This window comes from Scleropages formosus, chromosome 9 (genome assembly GCF_900964775.1).
Source record: "Scleropages formosus chromosome 9, fSclFor1.1, whole genome shotgun sequence".
NCBI lineage: Eukaryota > Metazoa > Chordata > Actinopteri > Osteoglossiformes > Osteoglossidae > Scleropages > Scleropages formosus.
In genome coordinates this window covers 4,512,311-4,534,229 of record NC_041814.1, presented here as the reverse complement: position 1 = coordinate 4,534,229, position 21,919 = coordinate 4,512,311, and the positions used below count along the sequence as shown (strand labels likewise).

The 21,919-nt window shown below is 41.1% G+C and overlaps 2 protein-coding genes across 3 annotated transcripts; one reads left to right on the top strand and one right to left on the bottom strand.

Annotated features, from left to right (window-relative positions):
• Nucleotides 1-3,199: 3,199 nt before the first annotated feature.
• znf692 (zinc finger protein 692) lies at nucleotides 3,200-11,375 on the bottom strand. Its single transcript, XM_018728032.2, has 12 exons — nucleotides 11,062-11,375; nucleotides 10,159-10,345; nucleotides 8,792-8,823; nucleotides 8,016-8,618; nucleotides 7,828-7,909; nucleotides 7,657-7,728; nucleotides 7,119-7,217; nucleotides 6,896-6,955; nucleotides 6,403-6,481; nucleotides 6,199-6,313; nucleotides 5,336-5,435; nucleotides 3,200-4,737 (listed from the first exon to the last, which is right to left on the bottom strand). Exons 2-12 carry the CDS (start codon nucleotides 10,323-10,325, stop codon nucleotides 4,443-4,445), a joined length of 1,704 nt encoding a protein of 567 aa, XP_018583548.1. The 5' UTR covers nucleotides 10,326-10,345; nucleotides 11,062-11,375; the 3' UTR covers nucleotides 3,200-4,442.
• Nucleotides 11,376-12,413: 1,038 nt separating this feature from the next.
• On the top strand, nucleotides 12,414-21,200 carry lpxn (leupaxin). 2 transcript variants are annotated; one of them, XM_018728046.1, is made up of 9 exons: nucleotides 12,414-12,615; nucleotides 13,661-13,779; nucleotides 14,165-14,226; nucleotides 14,917-15,016; nucleotides 15,678-15,962; nucleotides 16,184-16,357; nucleotides 19,035-19,116; nucleotides 19,225-19,373; nucleotides 20,435-21,200. In XM_018728046.1, the coding sequence occupies exons 1-9, from the start codon at nucleotides 12,603-12,605 to the stop codon at nucleotides 20,699-20,701; spliced, it is 1,251 nt and encodes a 416-aa protein (XP_018583562.1). In that variant the 5' UTR covers nucleotides 12,414-12,602; the 3' UTR covers nucleotides 20,702-21,200. The 2 variants fall into 2 exon arrangements, with proteins under 2 accessions (XP_018583562.1, XP_018583563.1); XM_018728047.1 differs by lacking the exons at nucleotides 12,414-12,615; nucleotides 13,661-13,779; nucleotides 14,165-14,226 and having other exon boundaries at nucleotides 14,233-15,016; nucleotides 15,727-15,962.
• Nucleotides 21,201-21,919: the final 719 nt, after the last annotated feature.

Genomic DNA, 21,919 nt, shown 5'->3' with positions numbered 1-21,919 from the left:
TAACTTAAGAATTTACAGTGAGCTCCAGATATATTATACTGTACTGTACATTTATATTGTAACGACCTGTGCTCACGAAGCGGAAACACATGTTATTTGTAAATAGCTGTAAATAACATTAATAATTGTGCAACCCACCCGAGCGGGGCTCAAGGGCTGTAGTCTAGACTCAGGGTGATCACCTGTTGGAATATGTAAGGCTAGCTTGAGGTGCAGATCTTAGGGGAAGCCTTTCTGGACCCTTAAGATCAAAGTATTTTTGTACCCAGAGGTTTACTTCCTCCTATACTTATTGAAACCTCTTGCTGTCTGCAGGTGTTTCAGTACATGTTTATCATCATGGACAGCTGCTGCACACCTTTCTTTGCCCATTGGAGCCCAAAGCTGCACTTGCTACAACATATTTAGCTGACATTTTGTATAAAATGGCTTACAGTGATTCTTACTATTATTTATTATCACAGCTGGGTCATTTTTTGCTGGGGCATTTCAGGGTAGGTAATTTAGGTGGGATTTGAATCTAGATCGTTTGACTCTGAGGGTGAGCACTTCAGCCACTGCACCTCCTGCCCCCCTGTAGATTCCTGGGGTGGTTATGGGAGATAGATAGGAGTCACTAGACCCAAGCAACACTTTGGATGTGGCCCAAAGTCAGAATGAACCATGAGCATGGATCCGACCCAAAAACACAGCGCTTAAATATAGTTAAGGGAAGCCATCGTAAACTATAATCAACTCTGCCCATCTTTGCTATTTTTATGGTGCAGAGGCGCCTTTTCAACTGTTTTTGGCTCTTGCACAAGTCATATGAGTTTTGCCCCTTGAGGATATCTTAGCTAACTGCCACCATGTATTGACAAGCATGAACAATATTCACTTTTTATCTCTAGACAGGCCATGAAAACAAAGAATTAAGTTTTGCTAAACAAGACCTCTGTGACACATACGTAGATCATTATTCCTTTTTAAATTAATACTAAATAATGACTTACTAATGTTTTAAATGTAGTTAAACGTAAATTAATGCTTATGTTGGTACAGAAAAGTTTTAACTGGCATTGTGTCCATTAAATACGTTGTGTCAGTCACATTTCCTTTTACAGCAGTTTTTCAGTGCTCATTCCAAGGCACCCTTGTGTGTTCTGGTGTGTTCAAGATCAGGTGGCACAGTGCCACAGCAGGTAGTGCTGCTGCCTAATAGTGCCAGGGTTGTTTGTGTGTAGGTTTGAAACCAGCCCAGTCTCTTTGGAGTTCGCATGTTCTCCCTGAGTCTGTGTGGATTTCCTCCCACAGTCCAAAAGGTATGCGGTTCAGGTGAACTGGATAGTCTAAACTGACTGTACTTGTGTGTGGCTACCCTGCAAAGGACTGGTGTTGGTCCAGGGTGTACCGTCTTTAGCCTTGTACCCAGTGATTCTGGGATAGGCTCTGGAGCACTGTGACCCTGAGCAGAACAAGCAGTTAACACAAATGAGCATTCAGGTTAATGTCAGATTATTAATTATGTCACAAAATGTAATTTAAATGTCTACTAAAATGTAAAGCTTTTGTGCTACTTCATCTGGTCCACATGTAAACACCCAACTAATACTAATGTTACTTTTCAGATTTTTCACTTTGATAATGAATTCAGTTGTCAATGAACTTAATGTTCTACAGAGTAAAGTGGACACAGTATTCTTTGCCAAAGATGAATAATTTCTTCTTGGATTTTCTTGTACAAACTCTCTGAAGTAAGTCATAAATATCAAAGAAGGTTGTGAAAATTCTAATTCATTGGACACCTGAGCGCTACCAAATTATAAGCTCAACAAAACCTATGATATAAATTCAGGACCACCATTTGTGTTCTTTTTAGCTGTTCAGACAGAGCTGTTGGCAGTGTAAATACCAGGAGAGCTGGAGGCAAGCTCTGCAGTCCTACAAGCTAAAAAGGACTGCCAGCTGCAGAAGTTGTATTCTTAAACTCATTCACCATAACTTGCTTGGAGAAATGAGGACTTAGCTACTATGTAATTTCTTGTTACTGTAGTAAGATAAAACCAAGTTCCTTTGAGATTAATATACTTTTTATACTTGCTTATCAAACTGGTGAATTATAAATTTACATGTAAAATAATGTGAGGCTATAAACTATCATTTGCAGCAAAATATATTTAGAAAATCAACGTTCAGACATCTTTATTAGACAAACACTGCGTTTAAAAAAACTACTCAAGAAAAAATGCATAAAAATGGAAAAAATGGACAAAAAAGAAATTTTTGTTTCATCAAGTCATGGCAGCTTTAGAATGTATCCAGATTTGTTTTACAAGTTTAATTCAAACTGAGCTGGGGAATTTTATGCACTCCGGACTTGCTATAATAAGTTGTTTAAGCATGTAAAATGGTCAATTCCAAAAAGAACACAAGGTGCAATGTGTCTGTTGCTCCTGGCCACCTCATTAGCATGCAGGTCAAGGATGCACAACACAAGTTACTGATACAGCGACTCATCAAGTTTTGTTATTCTCCTTTAATTTTCTGTTGGTTATTGATGTGCATCTGCATTATTGCACTTTACCATTGCACTCAAAATAAGCATATCAGTTAAACAATTAAGAGCCAAGGCAGAACAGCACTTCCAATAACCCATAAAAACTTGCGCTGTCCATTTCTGCTTTAGATTCACAGCAGTAAGGCGAGAAAGCCGCAGCTGGGAATGAATGAGAAGGAAGTAGATGAATTAGTCCATTTAACTCCACCTGGAATACTTGCACTCATTATGACCACAGTGACATGATTAAGTACAACAGTTACTGTTAAGGGACTTGTTAAAAAGCTAAAGGTACCAAAGAATCTGATTAGCTATGGGTTATGCTTTGGCATCTTCAGACAAATCATCTTATTAGTGAACTAGCTCCTTGTTAGTCAAATACTACATTTCTAGCTACATTATTATAATGTGCTTAACTGTGTTATTCTTCCTGATATAGGGAATTGTTTGTCTTACGTTGCATTTTACCAGATCAAAATATTCACAACTGGGTTCTTCATTTATTCTGGTTCTATCTTAATTTCTGGTTCTGTACCTTCAAAGTTTTCTATATTTTAATTCTCTGCCTTCTAACTGTTTTTAATTATATTTATGTAATATTTCACACACAAAATTTTCTATAATATAAATAAAATAACCCCATCACTGGCTTTCGTAAAAAAAAAATACAAAAACAAAAATGTACCGGAAAAGAAATGTATTATTTAAAAGTGTAATTTTAACACAGTAGAGGCTACTACATATGCGTGGCATGCAAAAGGGTAGATCACACCCATCCACTGGATTATCAGATGCACCCGAGACTCAGGTCTGGCTAAGGTATTTAAATGGAGGAAAAAGTATAAATGGAATGTGAACAATGAATGGACTAAGTGAAGTTGGGGTCTTGTGTGTTTCAAATTGGAATTTGTTAGTTTTATTATAAAATAAAAGTATAAGTCAACACTGTGCTGCCTCATTTCTGGTCACTTTCTACTGGCACACATGCCAGTATGTTACACTAGGGAACTGACAAGATTTAGTTGTACAGGGCATATATGATCTAACTTGTCGAACATTCAACCTAATTTCATATTGATACCTTCTGATTAGTTAGCTAAACATCAATAGACAAAGTCAAACAACTAAAAAAAAAAAAAAAAAAAAAAACATTTTACCTTCTCACTTCTTTTCCTAGACTCACTAGGCACTATAAGAACAGCGCTGTTCATGCTGTCCCTTTTTTTGCAGTCGATCTAAAACTGGTATTAAGTAGTACATCCTACGTAAAATTAAAAAGCTTCCATTTACTATGACCTTCCCTATTAACAGTGACTAATTATCAGGCATCTCAGACATGCAGGCTACAAACTGCATGATATGTGTATTTACCAAATGTTTTTACAAGAACCATGCAAATGAAAATGTCAAAATGCACATTTAATATTCCTCATCCTCTCACCTATGTGCTTAGTGAAAATTAGGGAAAAAATGTAATGATTTTTTTAAAAACAAAAAGATAAACTATCAAGTGACTTACTGCAGGAAGGAGAAGGTGGCACAAATTAAACTGGAAATGTGCACACCTTCATGTGGCATTTCCCATTTTGGACTAAGGTTTATTAAAGCAAATTTCCAGTAAATGGATGTCTGTGAAGGACATGAGCAGATATAAAGTGAGAAAGACAGCAGGTAAATGCTTGAGTATAAGATAGCAATCAACAAATTATATACAGCTCCTGCCTGAAGACATCTAACCATTGCAGATGGTGTGGAGGCAGTGTGTAGGCATTTTACAGCGTGGGGGTCATGCTGTAGCTTGGTTCACAGTACACACAACAGCCCTGACCAACATCACCTGCCGATCACAAGACCGATCACCACAGCAGATGGGACTTCAGTCACAATGACAGATACCCTCGGTTATTCAACTTGTGATGTAGCCTCTGCTTTCCATGGAACCCAGCACAAGGCCTGAGGAGTCTGTGATGGGTGTGAGGGAGTCTACAGTGGTTGCAGCACAATCAGAATCAGCCACAGGGGCAGAACTGATGGATTGGTCAGGATGACTCTTGCTGCGGTGCGCAGTCACGTTGTCCCTCTTCTCAAAGCGACGTCCGCAGATCTCGCAGGGGAACTGGTAGCCACTTTCAGCATCATGCTTGCGCATATGCCAGTTGAGAGAGGCCTTCTGGCGGCAGGTGAAGCCACACACCTCGCACCTGTAATGGACAGAACAGCATTCAGCTACCCACCATATGCTGCACACATATAGGCAGAGATTCCACTGTTTTCAGAGTCCTCCTTATAGACAATTGCTCTGAGAATGGGGTTAATTGGTTTTGTGCAATTACTGTGCAATGTTTCACTGTGTAAAACATATGGACACTATCTAGTTAGATGCCCTGTGTAGCATTAAAAATAAATGTGTACTTATGACACCAAATAAGGGATGTGATTGGCTGATACTGGCTATGTGAGCTGAAAAAGGCAATATAGTAATTGATTTTGTTATTAAAGAAGTATATAGTCCACATGCTTTAAAGAATGAAAGACATAGCAGGCAGTGAATAAAATACCTGTTGTAGATTTAAAATGACTACAACTGAGCAAAAATTCTGTTAACTTAAGGCTGTTGTGTGAAAAAGATATATTTGTGTAAGCCATTGTTGTAGTTTTTTTGGTGTATGACAACTAAGTGTACACTTTTTAAATAAAATAAAATTAAAAAAAAAAAAGGATCAGCTAAAGTTAGACAATGACCCTAAGACAGACTGAGAGACAAAGGCTTTTCTGCAGTATGATGAGTCGGGGACTCACTGCAGAGGCTTCTCTCCAGTGTGGATCCTCCGGTGGATGATCAGGTTACTGCTGGTGCGGAAAGCACGGGCACAGAACTCGCAGATGTAGTCCCTCTGATCTCAAATAGAAAATGGCACACATGTGGTAAATAGCGCAAAACATATTCACTCTCCAGTGTACTCGCTGAAGCCATACATGTACTCAGAGTCCACAGAACTCTTACATTTACTCCCTCTGATGTTCACTCTCCAAAAAACATCACCAGTAATATTTATTTATCCAAACAAGCAAAATTCTTCATTAATGTTTACAAAATTTATCACTAAAGTGTATAATGCTCCTAATGTTCCTAAATTCCAGAGAATGAAGTGAAAACACAAAGTACAGACTGCAACATGTATAATGTGGCATACACAGAAGTCTGGGGAAATGCACTGGTAGAAAGGGGAAGAGACAAGCAGTATGGAGTAGATAAGGGGCCCACCATCAGTTCAAGAGCAGATGGTAGAATTGAATCAGGCAGATGCATGAGAAGTGTTTGCCGGAATTTGCAAATGACCAATAAGCATCTCACAAAACTGACAAATTCTCAGCGGTCGTGGCTAAGAAGGCTTCTTTAAAGGGATAACATGTATCAGAGGCTTGTCAGCAAGGGCAACAAAAAGTTTGCTGGAACATACAAGAAACAAGACTTGGATAAAGATTGAGACAATAGCAACAATTCTTCAAGAAAGAACAAAGAGTGTAACTGACTGTTGTGCCAATGTGCCATGAGTACTGTGACAGAGAAGGACTCACTGCTGTTGTCTTTGAGGACATGTGCTAACACAGGAAGCACTGTAAGAAACTGACTCTGACTGAAGCAATCAAAGATGACTCACTGCTGTGCAGTTTCTCATGTTCCTTCAGGTGCTTTTTGAAGTTGAAGGACTTCCCACAGGCCGGGTGGGAGCAGGAAAAGGTCTTCTGCTGGAAGTGCTGGTACTTCATGTGGTGCTGAGCAGATAGAAAGGGACAGATACAGATGCTCTGATGAAGTAGCAAGTCTTGCATGTATGGATATGTCAGATGCAAGTTCTACTCACATTGAGGTACTGGCGGGTTGAGAATATCTTCCCACAGCCATCAAACTCACAAGGCAGAATATCTCTAGGTGTGGCCTTTCTGCAGAGCAGATTGAAGCAATTTAACAAAGACTCTAAAAACCTAAATTAAAAGATCCTGCAATTTTGTACCTGCAAAACTCATCTAGTTTAACACACACTACTTCAAAAGCATTAACTGAAATATAACTAAGCTCATTTCATCACATATCTAATGTGCTAAATACAAGTACCATCATAAATATCACAAAAACATAGCATAACAAGTTTCAGTAATTTACACAGGAGTACATAGCATGATGCTGTAGTACCATCCAGAAGATTTTGAATCCAGGAGAAACATTTCAGTATTAGGTATTTAAGAGACATATTGCAAAAATGCTTTACAAACTTGAAGCTGTTTAAATATATACATTAAAATAAGTGACAAAAGCAGCAAATATACAGAAGCAGCTCTCTTTGAGAATGGTCAAACCTTTTCCTTTTGCCACTAATCTGAGATGTGTCATCATCTCCCATCCCCTTTGCTCTTCTCCTAAAACATTAGATTGGATAAAAACAGCTTAAAGGCACTGATGTGATGCCTGTGAACAATTTCACTGCTGTCCCAATATGTCCCTCCTGCATTTGCTCTGCTGACACATGTAAAATGCATAAGTATGGTAAATATTTTCCATTCAGTACAAAAAGGAAGCCACCTGCTACCCCCTTTGACTGCCCTGGAGTTCAGCAATGGGGCCTCGGTAGCTTCTCTCTTTCTCCCCCTGGTGGTTCTCCACAATACTGCAAGACATTCTCTGGGATTGGGGTAAGACGAACTTTATTGAATCCTTGGAAGCTGATAATCAGTTTTTAAATGTTATTAGACATGCGTAAATGTTTTGGTTCCGAGACATCAACCTCATATTCAAGTGAAGTAAAAGAGCTAAAATAATATTTTACACAGGTACAAAAATAGCACAAAGAAATGAGTCTGGTTTCAGGTCCCTGTAGTTTTGTGTGGGACAGGGTGAAGTCAATATCTAAAATTAAAAACTGCCCTCATCTTAAAAACAAATATGGCACAAATTTTAATGTTTACAGCACAACTGATGCAGAAAAAAACAAGATGAATTTGTTTGTGCTTTTTGTAGAGGTCCACCTTTGTGAATCTGGGACCATGGAACAGATTTTCTATCACCAGAGTGCAGATTTCCCCCCTCACATATTTCAGTAAAACTGCAGTGAACATTTTACTTTTTGGAGACTGTGCTGTAGCTCTTGTCTTCAACACAATCCAAGTCCTTCTCTTCACTGTCTGAAGGCTGCCTATAGCACAAAGAGAGAAAATGCTTTTGAAATTAAGATGGATTATTTACAAAAGAATTAAATAATTATAGGGAAAACATTAAGCAAAAAATCATCAACCATGATTCCTGTGGCTGTGTGGGATCTGCAAGCAGAACATCACTTATTGCATCTGATTCCATCGCCTGTGCAAATCCTTCCTCTGGGCAAAGAACATAATTACAAACAACATAATTACATTACAGGTTGTAGTCAAGCAACAGTGAGGACTGGAACAAGGAAGAGTGATGCAGGAAAAAAAGTAACACCTAATCTGTCTTCTTCAGTCTCTGGAGCTCTAAGGACCATTTCCTCTTCCTCGAGCTGACCTCCCCCCTCTGAGGTTAACAGGCCCTCATCACAAGGTCTGCTTCCGGTGTCCTCAGCAGGCTGCACTTCTTCTTTGTCAAGCTCTGTCTTGGTGCCCTTAGACCCTTTTCTCCCTGGCTCCCCAGACCCCACTGCATCATCAGGAAGAAGTTCTCCCTGTACGACGCCATTGTTGTCACCCTCTCTCACATCCTGGCAAGGGCACCATGAGAAACTATGCCCTCCCTTGCAGGTGTACCACAGCTCAAGGTTTGATTTTGACCCCTCACTTGGTTGCGCCAGCTCCTTCTCCTGAGAAGAAACATCAGGCTGCGTATGTTTCTTAGAGTTCCTCAGTCCTCTTCTCCTGGCTCCCTTCTGCCTTGCTCCCTTCTCCACCAGCCTTCCTCCACAAACAATGTGGTCCTCCAAAGGGGTATAGGGTTTAAGGGCAGGTGGGTAGGGACACTGCTGCCCATGGTCGTGGACCAGCAACACCAGGCGATGGAGTGATGCCCCTGATGTTGCCATGACTCTTGCCCTTTCGTCATCCTCCAGAGTGCCTGGAACAAGAAAAGAAAAAACAGACTAGAGTTTAAATGTGCTTTTACGACCAACCTTTCACAGTATGAAAGAATTACAGCTGTTTTCTTCCCATATCAAAGGTTATAATGTGCCATTTGTACATGCCAACACAGCTAAATAAAAACAAGCTATTGATGTTTAGGAAATGTACCTGAACACTTGACACAAACTTTGGAGTAGTAGCTGAGAAAGAGAAAAACACAAGTTACATTTGAAAATCTGAGTGTGTTTCTGTCTCAGAAACATTCAAAGGCTGACATAACTTAGACAAGTGACTTCTAACATTGTTTTCCCATTTTCCTATTCCTGTTCTTCACGCTGGTCTTGCTGACCTGCAATGTTCAGGAGTTCCACACACACACACACACACTCTGAAACCACTTGTCCGAGGCAGGGGCTCGACAAACCAGAGCCTAACACAGGGCGAAAGGCTGGAGGGGCAGGGGACACAGCCCGGACGGGACGTCAGTCCGCCGCAAGGCACCCCAAGCAGGACTCAAACCCCAGACCTACCAGAGAGCAGGACCCGGCCAAACCCGCTGCGCCACCGCTCCCCCCTCAGGAGTTCCAGCTCACTTGAAACCAGTTACCCTCACTAGTCACAAAAAAGGTAACTTAGTGAAGTCAGGTTAATACTTAATAAAGCTGAATGATTAATTGTAGTGATACACTAAATATGGACTGAGACTACAACCCTGTTTTAACAGCCAGGAATCAAAGACATTGGCCTTGTTGGTATCATACAGTTAAGTTCTGGTTCACAAACTGGAATTATGCTGCTGCATTTCTTTGAAAATATTTAAACTGCATTTATCCATCTATCCTTTATCAAAAACTGCTGGCACAATACAGTGTGGCGATGGCCCCAAACTCTGGTGTGAGAGAGTACACCTCAAATGGGACACCAATCTGTCACAAACTAAATCACACACTCATTCATTTGCACACAGACAATATGGGCAATCCAGAGTGACCAATTCACCTGAAATATCTTTGGACTGCAGACAGAAACCTGAGCACCTGGAGGAAACCTACACAAACACAGAAGAACATGCACACTCCATGAAGACTGAGTCAGATTCAAGCCCACTTCCAAGCCTAGTAACAATACTAGTGTAAACAGTATTAGGGCAGCACGGTGGCACAGAGAGTAGTGCTACTATCTCACAGCGCCTGGGTGGTGCGAGAGGACATCGACTCGATCCCTGTTCAGTCTGTGTGGAGTTTCCATATTCTCCCCATGTCTGCGTGGGTTTCCTCTGGGTGCTCTGGTTTCTTCCCACAGTCCAAAGACATGCTGCTCAGGTTCACCCATAGTGTGTGAGTGGCAGAGAGTGTGTGTTCCACTGGTGTATGGATGAGTGACCCATTGTAAGTAGTGTATCTTTAGCAGTGTAAGTCAACTAAGGTGTGTGGGCTGATAGCACTAGATAGAGTTCACTGGAAGTCGCTTCGGGGAAAAGCATCTGCCAAATAAATAAACGTGATAATAAGTTGCTTGTGTTGGTGTTTCCATGCCTCTCCAACAGGAACTGGGCGAGCTCTGAGTGCAGCACAAAGCCCAGGCTCTCCTTCAGCTGGCCCCAGCTCTGCAGGCAGGCTCCCAGGCGAACCCTCGATTTGCTCCGTCGTGCATCCAGCTCCCGCCGCCGCTGCCGTCGCAGTGCATCCCGCGACGACGACATCACCACTGAAGCAGGGTGCACTGCCAAAAAACAACAGGTACTGTTTTAAAAGCTACTTGTCTCAGGTGAACTACAGAACTAAAATAATGGGTCGTTTTGACTGTAATGTTTACTTGTTCAAGAGTACAGGTGTCCACCCGCTATGCTGTTCTAAATCACCTGAGTAATGAATTAATCATACATCACTTTAACTTGGGTAAGGCAGCAGGTAGTGCAGAGTGTTTAGAGCTGCTTGTGTGTCATACAAGCGATGTTTCAAATATACATCATTCATTCTCTGCATTTTTTCTCTGGGCTGCTGGTGATACAGCCACTTCCAGCATACTTACTTCCCCAGCTAATACAAAGGGCCTTCAGATCTGAAGGTTAAAAGGTTCGAAACCTGCCAACTCAACTGTCATACTGTACAACCCTTGCCTTGAGCAAAGTACTTACCCTAAAATGCTCTAGTAAAATTAGCAGTACAAAATGGGTAAATAATTTGTAAGTATCTTAACATTGCAAGTCACTTTGTGTCAGCTAAATTTAAATTGTCAGGTCGTGGTTTCTGGTTCGAATCTCACCCCAGCTGTAGAAGTACCCTGAGAAAGGTAATTACCTTGAATTGGGCAAATAAAATTACCCAGCTAAGCGGGTAAATCAATCAATGTATCTGTGTCTGTCGCCTTATGGCTTATAAGTCGACTAGTCTTCAGGTAAAAAAATAAATCCAGGCGTGAATGACATGATTCTTTACCTGGTCGGGACGAGTGGACCCCACTCACGAGAGCGCGCCCACCTCTCGCGCTTTCAGTTGCCCTTTTAAGTTAAGACCGCCCGTGCGCGAGCTGGTCAATTCCGCTCAGCACCTCGTGTGGCAGAAAAATGTTTTTCAAAGTAATTCCTAATATATGAATAAAACAACTTACATATTTATAAATTAATTATAACAGCCAAATTCACTGTGCTGTAAAGCAAATACTAAAGGAAAATCGTTGGCCCAAGAGCTAAGGGCCTGCAAAAACTACGAGAGCAGCACGATAGGAAGTGGAAAACCTCATACTTCTTTCCCATCTGGCTCTGCCTTCAGCGTAGAGGAACATGGGAAATGCTGTTTTTAACACAATAATGCACGTGTATGTGTACGTGCCTGTGTGTGTACTCGTAAGTGAAGTAGCCTGGCAATCGTTTATAGTTATATTACAGTAATATCTTAATTAATGGAACATTTGGGAGGAAGATCGTGATTTCCAATGCAAAATGTTTTTTTATTTCAATTTAATGTACATGAATTTCTTCTTTTATTAATTTATTGTTGTTTCCCTGGACCCTGCCTACTGTACTGTGTCTGTACGTTACTGTTTCACGTTTAAAACAATTGACAGAGTTGGTACAAAGATATTAAAAAATACGTTTTAAATCATTCTCTTACAAAGCTGGACATGATAATGTAGTGTGTTTTTCATAGGCAAATACACACACACACTTTCTGAACCGCGGCTTGTCCCATACGGGGTCACGGGGAACCGGAGCCTACCCGGCAACGCAGGGCGTAGGGCCGGAGGGGGAGGGGATACACCCAGGACGGGACGCTAGTCCGTCGCAAGGCACCCGAAGCGGGACTCGAACCCTAGACCCACTAGAAAGTAGGACTTGGTCCAACCCACTGCGCCCCCTATAGACAAATAATTTGCAAAAAATATTTTAAATTATTTTGAGTGAAAGTTGTGTTTGTAAGGACCTACCCAGTTTTTGCAAAGTTACAGACCGGCGTATCTCTCGCAATGTAAAGTATCTGAAAGTATTGTAAAAGTTATAAGTTCAGTTTTTTCTAGCCTTCAAAATCCAGTAGACATATTTAGAAAAATTAAAGCTAAAAAGTCAGGTGTACTTCAACAGTACAATCATAAGTAGATGAGTAATAATTGTTTATTAAGACAGAAGTCAAATGATCTAAAGGTATTACAGAGGCTACGGTTTTCTCTGTGTCTTTAGGAACAAAGAACACAGTGTGATACTATGATAGACAAAGTTAAGAAGATTCTGATAATAAACTGCATGTTGTGACAAAATACCACATAAGTGATTACCTAAAATGGAAACAATGTAAAGGCAGGAGTATGACTACAAGTCATGTAAAGAGAAACTGTCACAGGAAGCAGCAGTTTCACTTTGGTGAAAAAATTGTGTGGTTGCCACAGTGCTTATCAAATCAAAAGCCATATTCCTGATGACATGCAAACCCTGATGTCCAGCACAAACATATCGTTTTATTTTTAAATTTTTCATTGGGCAAAGATGGATGATCTTGGTAAGTGTTTTCCTTGCTTACATGGATATAGATTCTTGGAAGATTTAGACTGTATGTTGTGATAAATTTAATTCTCGAAAAGGGAAGAGGGAGGATGTAGAAAGGACAAAGACTCATCAAGCAAACAGAAAAAAAAGATGGCAAAAATTATGTCAAAATATATTTACACTGATGTAAAATAGAATATGATTAAAGATTTAAGTGGTAGTTTAAGAGGAAGCATAGAAAATGTTATTGAATATGCATTTTGTATTGTGTGATATTAACATTACAATATTCATATTCTGTTTTCAAACATTCTTATAAAATCTCAGTTGATTTCTCTTTTTATTTTGTCTTTCTGCTTTCTTCTGTGATAACTGTGAGATTCAGCTATGAGATTCAGCGACAGTAATATGTGCAGATTTGTCAATACTAATAATACATACACAAATTGCCTCAGACTTCACACTAACACTAACCTCACACTAACATCAGAACAAAACAGAGCAGAGTTCACAGAACGAACCCCCAAAGTATCGGCAGTAGAAGAGATATTCACCATTAGAGAGTATCACTTCTGCCTTGTGAGCAACACCCACGTTACTGAGCTCATTTCCTCAGGAAATGAGAGAACGATGAGGAAACGTTCAAAAGTGAGCACGCCAGCGCAAATCACCTTGCAGAAGACAAGAGGAAAACTTGCTTCTGCAGGTGCAGCTGCTGTATGTGCAGCTCTTACAGAAGTGAAATATAACACTGCTCCAGTTATACAGAACAGTTACACAGAACTATATTTGAGACTCAGTTTCTTACAGTAAAAACAGATGGAAACCAGCTGTGTTGAGATACTAAAAGCATATTTAGTTTGATGGCCAGAACATACTCAGAACATTAAAAAATATATTAAAATGTGCCCACACTAAAGTCCATAGGAATGCCATCATAGGTTTATCTGGAAAAGAGAGCAAGCTGTTTAAGTATCTACAGCCCCTAAATCAACTCTGAAACGTCCAAAAGAATTTTTTTTCAAATCCATTTGAGACTATTGGTTATAACTTCACAGACACTCTCCTTGAAGAACTGGCTAGTGCTTCTTCTCAGGGTACCGAGGGGCATGAAGCAGTCTCTGAGTCGACGGTGGGAGGGGTTGCTCAAGGGGGAGCAACCAGTAAACCTGGGCAGGTAATTAAGAAATTTAGTTGCATTACTCCTTATCCTATTTCATATGCATCTTTTGGAATAATCATCAGCGAAGGAAATGAAATGCAAGGAATTACTGTGATTTTACATGTGACACACACACACACATTTTCAAAAGCGCTTGTCCCATACGGGGTCGCGGAGCCTACCCGGCAACACAGGGCGTAAGGCCGGAGGGGGAGGGGACACACCCAGGACGAGACGCCAGTGCGTCGCAAGGCACCCCAAGCGGGACTCGAACCCCAGACACATTGGAGAGGAGGACTGTGGTCCAACCCACTGCGCCACCACACCCCCTCCATATGTGACACCCTATAAAATTATTTCCGAAGACTCAGTATATCTTTGTACTTCTGATTTCCTCCAGATCACGCCAGTGTACATGTCCAGGCTTCCTGACAAGACTGAGGACACTGTCCATATATATAGGTGAGAGTATAACATATAGCCACTCTTGGATGAACGTCAAAATTCTACTGTTGCCATTCACATACTAAACTAACATAATACAGTCGAAACTTTACACTGACAACACATTATAGTAAATCCTAAAATAATACATTTATCAAAGTTTTCACCAACATCTAGATATGCACATACACATCCCTGCACATCATTGTACTACTGTATTTGGATAGTATTTAGTGTATTTTCATCTGTTACTTTATATTTACTCTACTATTTTAATGTCTGGTTATGTTAAAAGTGTCGGAATGAGCAACATGTAAAATTCCATGTATGTGCAAACCCACTTGGCCAATAAAATGTTATCCATCTAATCTAAATAATCATGATGGAGGATTTTGAGGAATCTGGTTTCAGGCAAGTATGTGTATGGATCTATTTGTTATTAATGTTGTACCATTCATTCATGACTTCTCACTCATTGTTAGCAGTTCTTGTGGTTCCTTTGTGTCCTCACTAATTTGTATCAGTCTCCTGGACTTTCCCTGGGTCTGGGACCTTGATGTATGTTCTTATTAGCTCTGGCAGTAATCCTTTCCTCCACTGGTGTCACATTTCCCTCCATATGATTCTGCTGTCTTAAACTGTCCTTACTTTGACCCCTCATGAGTCACCCCTCCTTTCACTCCACACTGCATGGCCTCCATGCATCAGCCAAATACGGGAAGCAGCAGAGCCCATGTTGCTGACCCCCCGATCAGCCACTCTGGAACTGGACTCCATCATGCAGACTCTACTGGGTCTGGATCTGGGGGTAACTTTGCATGCTTTTACATTCATCCTGCTGTCAGTGCCGTACAGAACTAATATCCCATGAAATCAGTGCTTGATTTCCTTCATTTTACATGGTCTGCAGAGGGAGCTCTGTGCAAGCATTCCTCAGACTTGATGGGATGTATAAGTTCACTTGGTAAAAGTAATCAATTACATATTTGTTTGAGAGCATCAGAAACATGTCATGTTTCAGATAATATTATGACTTCATCAGGATACATAAATGACACAAATGTCAACATAAATGACACAAATGTCAACATAAATGACAACATTTTAAAAACAGATTGTAGATTATATCTAATCTTGGTTTAGTTAAATGTTTTATTTAGTAAAAGCTCTGAATATCTTTGAAAATTTGACTTGAAAATTATTGTTCCACTGTCATCTTACATAATGTTGTAACATTCTTTACCAGCATTTTTAAGCCAACATTTTTAAGTATTACTATGTATTATTTATTTTATTCTTATTTATGCTATTCTTTGTAGCTGTTTATTATAGTTAGCATTTCTTTCAACCACAAAAATGAAATATTTCAGAATTTGTAGTTTTCTGTTCAGTGTAAGATTGAGGTAATATGTAATTTTATGATGTAATATGATCAGAATAATAACATATAATGCTGCTCTTGCTTTTAGCTCCCCAATTCACCCATAACCTCTGCCACACCCCCCCTCCTTCCAAAAGATGGAAACAAGAAAGAAGAGGAGGCGAAGGACAAGGCAGAAGGACAAGTACCAATGGTGGAGATAAGTGTGCCAAAGGCGTCTGATCAGTCATCTGACAAAACACCCAAGTCCAACCAGTCTGGTGCCTCCATAGACGACCTCCTGGGCTGCCTGAGCTCAGACATGGAAAAAATGGGCGTACGCACTTCAGCCAAGGGCCAGTGTGCCTCCTGCGGCAAGTGCATTGTGGGAAAGGTGGAGTATATAGTTCACAACTAGTTTCTTGATTTTTTTCTGTCATTTTTTTATTCTCATTCATGTTGTGTCCTCTTGCCTCATCATTCCAGTAAGATCTAAAATGCCACCCACATCATCTGTCTTTCTCAGTCTCTCACACCATTGCTAATCCATACTACTGTAGTACCTACCACGCTATCAGCTGGTGCTGTCTCATACTGCCTCCTGCTCCTTTCTAGATGATCACAGCCCTGGGGGAAGTTTGGCACCCAGAACACTTCGTCTGCATGGTATGCGGAGTGGAACTGGGCATCACTGGCTTCTTTGAGAAAGAGGGGAAGCCATACTGCGAGAAGGATTACCAAAACCTCTTTGCCCCCCGCTGTGCCTATTGCAAGGGCCCAATCCTACAGGTAAACTTTAGTATTCTTTGATTTACTTAACAGGTGCTTTGACCCAACATGACGCCTTTACAATTTATGCCATATCTATCTATCTATCTATCTATCTATCTATCTATCTATCTATCTATCTATCTATCTTATCCACAATGTTTTGTTGAATTGGCAACAGTTGTTTGGAAGGTGGGGGGTGCGGTGGCGCAGTGGGTTGAACCACAGTCCTGCTCTCCGGTGGGTCTGGGGTTCGAGTCCCGCTGGGGGTGCCTTGCGACGGACTGGCGTCCCGTCCTGGGTGTGTCCCCTCCCTCTCCGGCCTTACGCCCTGTGTTACCGGGTAGGCTCCGGTTCCCCGTGACCCTGTATGGGACAAGCGGTTCTGAAAATGTGTGTGTGTGTGTGTGTGTTTGGAAGGTTCAGCTGTTTCATCACTGCAATGGATTTGGGGATTAGATCAGACCACAACTGTCTATATGGAAACTGCAGACTTTTGTGTCAGTTTCCTCTGGGTCTCTTTTTGTCTGTAATTTAAATGCATACTTTTCAAGTGAATTGTACTGTTTGCATGGCCCTGAAGGGGTGGGTTAAAGTGTGTGTATGTGACAAGCCATCTTCTTGTTAAAATACACATCGCAGTCCCTTTGCTTCTAGGCGCTGCTTCTGTGTCATTATTCTCATAACAGGAGAAGTTATTACAGTTTTCCTCTGAGATACAAACTTCTGAAAATTTGCGTTTACAAAGAATGTTATTTAATACCACTTTTCAGTTTACCTAAAATTACAAAAAGCACTGGGGGACAGTAACAACTGTGTATCAAAAGTCACCTGTTTTATCTTTCAAAAGCTCCTTTATCCTCATGGGTCAGTTTGGAGGACTAATAATAATAATAATAATAATAATAATAATAATATTCATCATAAAGCCATCCAGTACTAAGCAAGGCCGATTATTACTTTGTGTACGCCACTCATTCATTATATCCTTTTTTAATTTTGTTTCTTTATCTCATCTGTGTTCAGAAAAAGGAAATGAATGGCTAAAAGATATAGTTTCATGCATAGAAATTTGAAAGGGAATTAAATCAGTTGGATCTATTACATATTTCTGGCTAAAACACAGTGGAATTTTAGTTTGTCCCATATTGACAAATCTGTGCGTCACTCACAGACTTACGTGAACAAAAGAAGATATCTGTACATTTACGTTTACATTTATTTATTTAGTAGACACCCTTCTCCAAAGCAACATTCATCTTGGAGAAAAATACAATGAGTGCATTACATCAACAGAAGGAGCAATGTGAATGCAGACATGTTATTCTAAAGTACAGTTAATCTGTCACATTCCACCATATGAACCAATACATATCACACGAGTAGTTGCATAAAGGTGTTATCTACTATAATTTGTAATCACAAAATTATTAAGGATCAACATTTACATGTTTATCATGTGCTGAAGAGATCAGGGGAGAAGTGAATCCAAAAGAGATGCATATCCACAGACGTATCAAACATGAGTGAAGTGGCGTTTTATTCCATTTAAGCCTTGAAATAAATGCAGAAGTATTTTTAACTGTTGAAATGATTCTAAATACATTTTACATTTTCAATACTTGAAATACTTATTTGGGGAGCAGCACTGTGTCACAGTGATTGGGCTCTGGGATAAAATCTGGCTCAGTCTGAATAGTTTTTGCATATACTGCCTATGTTTGCCTGGGTTTCTTCCGGTGCTCTGGTTTCCTCCCATAGTCCAGAGAAACATGCTCCTGTTAGTTTGATCACTTGAAATGGCCTTTAGTGTGTGCATGTGTGAATGGCTGTGTTTACTCAACACCGTGCTGCCTCCCAACGCTCACTTGGCACAGTCAAACAGCTAAACCAGCATGACTCCATATACTACAAACTGCCTACAGTTCACAGCCCATGTCCGCATCCACATCCTGACCTGTGTATTTATTTATTGTCTTGTACCCTCTTGTTCTGTGTTGCACCATGGTCTCCAGAGAAACGACATTTCGTTCCACTGTATACAAGCTATATAGAGGAATGACAATAAAGCAACTTGAACTTGAACTTACATTTATTCATTTAGCTTCATTCTTTAACTTGAACTTGAACTGGTTGCCATCCCTTTCAGGGTGTTCCCTGCCTTACTCTTTTTGGGATAGGCTCCAGATCACTGTGATCCTGAAATGGATAAGTAGTTTCTGAAAATTTATGTTTGATTAACAAATGGAAATACTTTTTTTTAACAGCAAGTAGCGCTGCTGTCTCACAGCGCCTGGGTGGTGCGAGAGGACGTGGGTTCGATCCCCATGTCTGCGTGGATTTCCTCTCAGTGCTCCAGTTTCCTCCTACAGTCCAAAAACATGCTGTTCAGGTTTCCCCATAGTGTGTGAGTGACAGAGAGAGAGTGTGTTCCACAGATCTATGGATGAGTGACCTGTTGTAAGTAGTGCATCTAGCAGTGTAAGTCACCGTGGTGAATAAGGTGTGTGGGCTGGTGACACTACATAATGTCGATTGTAAGTCACTTTGGAAAAAAGCATCTCCTAAATAAATTAATGTAAATGTAACAGTTGCACATCTAGTTGGCTGAGACCTCGATGGCTGTTGGCTTTTTCTTCTGCACCTGTGTTTTGAAGAGTGTGACTCATGTATTGCACGTTCTCAAACTGTCTGACAGAACATTTTGACAGCCATGGATCGCTCCTGGCACCCTGAGCACTTCTTCTGTGTGGAGTGTGGGGAGTTGTTTGGGCCAGAGGGTGAGTCTCGCATGCAGAAAGCGCTGCAATTACCATACAGAAGCTCCATTTCCTGTGTCTTTGAAATCAAGTCACAATAACAGTCCTCCCTGCACTCTGCCATTTCAGGGTTTATGGAGCGAGACGGCAAACCTTACTGCAGCAAGGACTTTTACCAGCTCTTTGCACCCAAGTGCTCTGGTTGTGGGCAGCCTGTGAGGGAAAACTACCTGTCTGCTGCCAATGGAACCTGGCACCCACAGTGCTTTGTCTGTGCTGTATGTCACCCAATGTTACATGGTTTTCCGTTGGTCACAACTTAGTAGAACGTATTATAAATATTCCAAAATGTCCAAGACAACACTTCACTCCAGTTATTTGTGTATGGATTAGCAGGTAGCATTGTGATTAGAATTGTCACCTTCCACTCAAAAGTTCCAGTTTACTTCCTGCTGTAGTACCCTTGAACAAGATACTTATGCTGAATTGCTCCAGTAAAAATTACTGATGTATAATTGTGTAAATCGTGGGGGCCCCAGGGGCACTGGGGCGCAGCGGGCTTGGCCAGGTCCTGCTCTCTGGCAGGGCTGGGGTTCAAGTTCTAGTTGGGATGTCCTGTGATGGACTGGCATCCCGTCCTGGGTGTGTCCCTTGCACCCTGTGTTGCTGGGTTAGGCTCCGGTTCGCAGCAACCCTGCTTGGGACAAGCGCTTTCAGACAGTATGTATGTGTAATTGTGTAAATTATTTTAAGTAACTTAACATTGTGAATTGCTTTGGAGAAAAGTGTCAAAAAAAAAATGTAAGTGTGACATTATTTCAATAATAAGACTAGTTAAGGATGTAACACAGTTTACAAATGTTAGTGTTTTAGGAGAAAAATTCAGCTTTAATTATAGGTCAGCTGAATGCTGTGGCTCTGTTACTGAAAAACAGAATTGAGTGGAGAAAAATGCCTTTAGACAACAACACATTTTAAGAAATGATTTCAGTGATGTTGCAACTCTATGTCATTCATAGATAAGTATTGCAGCTGATCCTCCACCACAGTTTCCTTCCTTATTTTCTCCTTTTCTCCTTTTCTTTATAATTTGTTTCTCCACCATTTGGCAAGTTAACTCAGATTTTATTCACAGATGTCACATAAACCAGTAGGCACATAAATGTAAAATCACAGTAAAATCAGCTCCACTAAACCAGCTCTCTTTCCTTCATCTTTTCTCTTGTTAGCTTTAAATAATTTATAATGAATGTAGCAAATGTACTAATTTGTTTGTTTGTTTATTAATCATTAAAGCCAGTCTGTACAAATCAAAATTTCCTCCATGTCAATCTAACAGGACTGCTTCACCCCATTTACGGATGGCTGCTTTATGGAGCTGGACGGCCGCCCACTCTGCACCCTGCACTTCCACTCCCGGCAGGGCACGCTCTGTGGGGGATGTGGCGCACCCATCTCAGGCCGATGTATCGCCGCTCTGGATCACAAGTTCCACCCTGAGCACTTTGTCTGTGCTTTCTGTCTACGGCAGCTCAGCCAGGGGATCTTCAAGGAGCAGGGGGGCAAGCCCTACTGCACCGCATGCCATAGCAAACTCTTCCTGTGAGGGCCAGGGGGACCACCTTTGCCCCAAAACCCTCCAGGCACATTCCTTTACTGAAAACTGCACAGCACCTGGGGTACACACATCTACAGTCTCTGTGCACTAATCATCATCCTGGTGCTTGAGGCTATCAGCATGCGCAGGACTGCAGCTATCAGTCGTAGCACAGAGACCGAAGGCTAAATGAATTTACTTAGCACAAGGATGAGGTCAGCTGAATTTTTAAAAATTTAGGTGTACCAAAGTCCAGGATGATGGATGAGAACCACTGTAATGAAGGTATATCTTGTCATATAACTCAGGATCAGTCAATCACAGTAGAAATACATTGGTGAATTACCTGTCCAAAGTATATACATATTGGTTTTGATGGAATGTGTGTGAAAGAGGGTCTCTTGGAAAGATGGAGTTGTGATTAGTTCTGATGTTTTTGTAAAATCTTTCTTGAAAATTATGAAATCCTCACATTTTGTATACTAAAGGGAAATAATAAATGGTTGAAGGCAGAGCTTATGCTTGCATAATATACAGCTTGTTTCCTATGGCACCTGTACATGTCTCACTCACTATCAATAGCTGCTTATAAGGCAGGGTTGAGGCAGTCCAGGACCTATTCCAGAGGTGTTGAGCATTAGGCTAGGCAGGGTATAATCTGGACAGGATCTCACTACATTGCAGTGGTAGCCTCACACACACACATCTTCAGAACCGCTTGTCCCATACAGGGTCACGGGGAACCAGAGCCAACCCAGTAACACAGAGCATATGGCCAGAGGGGGAGGGGACACACCCAGGACAGGACGCCAGTCCATCGCAGGGCACCCCAAGCAGGACTTGAACCCTAGACCCACCGGAGAGCAGGACTGTGGTCCAACCCACTGCGCCACTGCGCCCTAGCCTCACACATTTATATTTATTTGGTGATTTTCTCCAAAGTGACTTCCAACAAACTCTATGTAATGTTATCGGCCCACACACCTTATTCACAAAGGTAACTTACACTGCTAGATACACTACTTACAATGGGTCACTCATCTATACATCAGTGGAACACACTCTCTCTGTCACTCACACACACACACACACACACACACACACTATGGGGGAACCTGAACAGCATGTCTTTGGACTGTGGGAGGAAACCCACACCCACATCAGGAGGACATGCAAACTCAGCATAGACTGATGGATTGAACCTACACTAAGTAAAACAGTCCAGGC